We start from the raw sequence: 4155 nt of genomic DNA, 5'->3' as shown, positions 1-4155 counted from the left end.
GANTTGTTTTTTCCTTGTTTACATCAACAAACCCTTCTGTACCTGTATCATGCTGGGTGTTCACCGAATCATCGCTGACAATACATCTGAAACCTCGCTTTGAGGTTATCAATATATTCAATCTTATGACACAATTAACACAAGACATGAACAATGGAGAGAATGACGTGGAACCGGATATACGTCAGTCCGCATCAGACGTCAGCTCCGATTAATTAGTTGTACGAAAACAAACGATTTGTAGGCGAGTTCTGTGTCACATGTTAGTTTCCGAGGAGGAGGACGGAGGAGGAAGAGGAGGAGGGGAAAAGGATGACAAAGACGAATGTGAAGATGAAAATAATGAAGACGAGGATGATAAAAGGATGTGATTTTGTATTTTTGTATTAAACATAGTGTCGTTTAAAAAAAATGTTTTATTGTAGAATAAGTATATCCAATAATTGTTTTAATCCTAGAATAGAATTTAATTGATATAAACTCAACTTAAACACATGGTCCTTCTGATTCGAGAAATCAGATATAAAAGCACTCTTGCTACATTAATTATTTTCAATGAACAAAAAAACTCCATTTTGTTCACTTTAATTGTTTATTTTCTTCTTACAAATTTTTTAACAATACGAATGATAAATATATTTGATGTCGACAGCGAGAGTTTGCACCAGGTTTTGTTCACGACCAAATACATCCCTCATTCTCCAACACAAACTGTATACCATTCAGATCAGGTCTCATACACATGTATTAAACTTACACGTGTAAGGTAAAAATGAGAAATGACATAATTTTATTCAAAATAACATATACAATAGGATATAACAGCTTAATTGGTCAAAATTAAAGCACTTTCTTCAAAATATATCAAGTTAAATTTTTCCTCTCATAAAAAAATAACTTCTTCTTTCCAATACTTCCTAAATATTTTGTATGCAGCACATTTTTCAAAACTCATTTGCATACTTGTTCTGTGAGGAATTTGCTGAATTTATTACTCGGGTTACTACAATTGTATTTCTGATATTTTTATTTCGATAGACATGTAACGAAAATGAATCGCAGAAAGTAAATTTGATTTTGGATAGAAAAGCATATTAATAACTTTAGAATTCCAAATAATACTGAACTTATTAAATTCTATTTTAATTAAAATAATATCTGTCTTTAATTTATGGAGACTTTTCAGTGATGCGATCTCATAAACGAACATTACAAACAAGGTAAACGAGTTAATTGTATCAATGTTAAAAATGAAATCATATATAATAAATTGACGCCTGCATAAGTGATTATAAAAATTCACTAAGCAGCCTGAATTTTCTACAATGTTTAAATAGCACTACGATATTAAATGACGATATATATATGTATATATAAACTGAAACGTTCAAACACAGGCATAACTTACTTACTCTACATTATGCTATAATATGTAAAAGTGGATGTTGCTGATAGTTAGGCAAACTTTGATCGTAACACGTTATAAATTGGCACTAACACCAGTCCTGTTTGTGTCTTATGTTATTATATGCAAACATTTAAAACCAGAAAGATTTCGATTTAACCATTCTTAAAGCTTCAGTAAAAAGGCATTGACTTTAAAAAGCGGTGTTTGCATTTACACTCCGCATCGTCCTTAATTGTTTCATAGGGTAGAAAGATATTAGCAGAAATTCACGTCACGTGATTAAGTCTAGGCGCTATGATAATTATGACATGGACAACTATAAAGTTCAATGTTGGTTATTGTTAATGAGATCGCTTGTCCAACTCTCAGCTACTGCCCAAACGGTATATCACCATCTACACATTTATGAGTATATATTACTGTCAATTTCAGCGGCATGCACACGGGTCATTATGAGAGTACAACTCTTATACTCAATTAGTCCATATCGAGATTCGTTCTCATTATTTTCATACGAGTTCCATTCACTTCAAAAATGATTTTTAAACATTTTTTCATCAGCTTATAAAAACCAATCATTTATAGAAATGAAGGAGTGAAACATAAAGCACATTGTCAGAATAATCCCTCATCACTCTCCACACAGATTCTTATTGCAGCACTTTCGATAAAAACTTTTTCGCACCATTCCTAGCCATACTTCCGAGACAGGCACCATGTTCATCATAGTCTATTATACAGCATATAGTGCAGTTTAGCAGTTTCGTTTTTTAAAATTGTCACTTGTGCCCTGAGTTTTAGGTTTTCCTGTTCTAGGAACGCTGCCCGCATGGCTATCTCTTCCTCCTTACATCTCCGCGAATCTCTCGATCTCTTTGCTGCCTCGTTATTTTTCCTCCTCCGTTCCCAGTATGCTTCGTCTTTCTTGTCTTCTGGAACAGTTTTAAGCTTTTTATCCAAAGCTGTTTCGGTCCTATTTTCCGCTCGTCGTTTTCGCTGCATGAGATGTGATGTAAGGGGTGTTAGAGGAAAGGTAGGATACGACGAATGACTTTCGAACATGCTTGGCATGCCAAACGAACCGGTCATTGGAGATAGTGGAGAGGTGGGAGCGCTTCCAACACCGTTGTATGCGGAAAATTGATCCATGGAGTACATTTTGAAGGGTCGGGATGGAGTGAACGCCCCATCAGTGGTATCTGATTGAGCCTTATCTTCGACAGTATTTGGTGAACTATGATTTGAGTAGTCTCTAGGTGATCGTTTTATCTGTTCCTCTCGAAAATTGTCATGATCCAAATCGTTTGTCAAAGAATGGACGGAAGATGAAGATGAGCGTCCTGATTCACAGTTACTGTTTCGTACAAATGTTTTGACAGGTAGCGGACTAACACGCTCGGGAGGGGAACACGCACTAGGTTTAGCGGATAAGTCAAGGGCCGCGTCCCCCATCTCGGCAAACTGCAACAAAAAATATGTTATTTTTTTAAAAAAGGTCCGCAATGAATAAATTCATTAATTCATTTTTATCAGCAACGAAATATAACTAAAGTAAACGATATACACTTTGTATCGTATCTCTTTCTCTCATCTAATTTTCTCTTAATACATTTTTAAATTATACATTTGTATCTCGCATTTTTTCGCTCTATTAAAAAATTACAATAAAAGTGATTAATACAAAATATTTTATTTATTTATTGAAAAGGATAAAGATGTACTCACACTATGTTTTACGAAATGAACAGTGTCACCATGACCAATTTCATTCTTACTGAATTTTGTCAAAATAATAAGCTATAACGTGTTTTTTTTGTCGTTTTTTATGGTGATTTACAATTCTTTTCTTTTTTTAAGGAAGGCAATATTTTATGTTCAGTTTCCGATCCACTGAACGGGTAGTTACTTACATCATAACATCTTTATCTTTATTTTTTTACCTTTTTTGTTCCAAATGATGTTAAGTTATCCCACTTGAATATATGTAAACGGACGTCAATCTGACAACACCATATTAGCAAGTTTATCATCAGAGACACGATAGTACATGTTCACAACTATATATATTATATATGTCAATACAACGCATTATACACGGTATCACTTCCAGTCAAATAAACAATTTATGACGTAATCATGTTAATTACAAAAGTTTAAAATGTATAATTATTTAGTGTATTTTGACTTACCTGTTGTGTTAATATTCCGTGCTAACGTTCCACACACTGACGAGATATAAATCCACACTACCGCTACACGCTCCTTGCTCAACTCTGACCAAACGCTAAATGAATTACACCAGCCAATGACCAACGCTTATACGCTTGTTTGCAATGCGTGAACTCGCTATGACCTTCTTGCACAATGAATACATAAAGCTCTGCGCATGTGACGTCGGTGACCTAGTTGTGTTAAAGCTCGCTGGGCTCACTGACCACTACACACATAGGTACGGTCAGTTGTTTACTAAAAAGGTTATTACATAAGAAAGACTGATCAGCTATAGTTTCTACGGTATTGTTTTGTTTGATTGCGGGGTTGGTACTACACATTAGTTGTCTTACAGCAGCTAATAGTTGTAAAGGAAGCCCAGGTCGAGAGGTCACCCTGACCTAGGGATGGTCAAAACTCCGGCCATTGAAACTGACAGTAGTGGTCAAATTGAATTATGATTCATATCATACTGGATAACACTAGCGTTCTCCCTCTCTGATCAGAGAAGTACTAATGACGCTTACTACACAACC

General features: G+C 34.9%; 1 protein-coding gene across 1 annotated transcript; it reads right to left on the bottom strand.

Moving 5' to 3' along the window:
- Window positions 1-583: 583 nt before the first annotated feature.
- On the bottom strand, window positions 584-3686 carry LOC110467094. Its single transcript, XM_021524008.1, has 2 exons — window positions 3598-3686; window positions 584-2869 (listed from the first exon to the last, which is right to left on the bottom strand). The coding sequence occupies exon 2, from the start codon at window positions 2858-2860 to the stop codon at window positions 2132-2134; it is 729 nt and encodes a 242-aa protein (XP_021379683.1). The 5' UTR covers window positions 2861-2869; window positions 3598-3686; the 3' UTR covers window positions 584-2131.
- Window positions 3687-4155: the final 469 nt, after the last annotated feature.

The sequence above is a fragment of the Mizuhopecten yessoensis genome, unplaced genomic scaffold (assembly GCF_002113885.1).
Source record: "Mizuhopecten yessoensis strain PY_sf001 unplaced genomic scaffold, ASM211388v2 scaffold11159, whole genome shotgun sequence".
Lineage (NCBI taxonomy): Eukaryota > Metazoa > Mollusca > Bivalvia > Pectinida > Pectinidae > Mizuhopecten > Mizuhopecten yessoensis.
Note: the sequence above shows the minus strand (reverse complement) of the source record. Positions and strands in the feature narration are given on the sequence as shown.

Bases quoted from the DNA above. Each gene is read 5' to 3' on its own strand.
- LOC110467094 (XM_021524008.1), bottom strand. From the start codon at position 2,860: ATGGGGGACGCGGCCCTTGACTTATCCGCTAAACCTAGTGCGTGTTCC.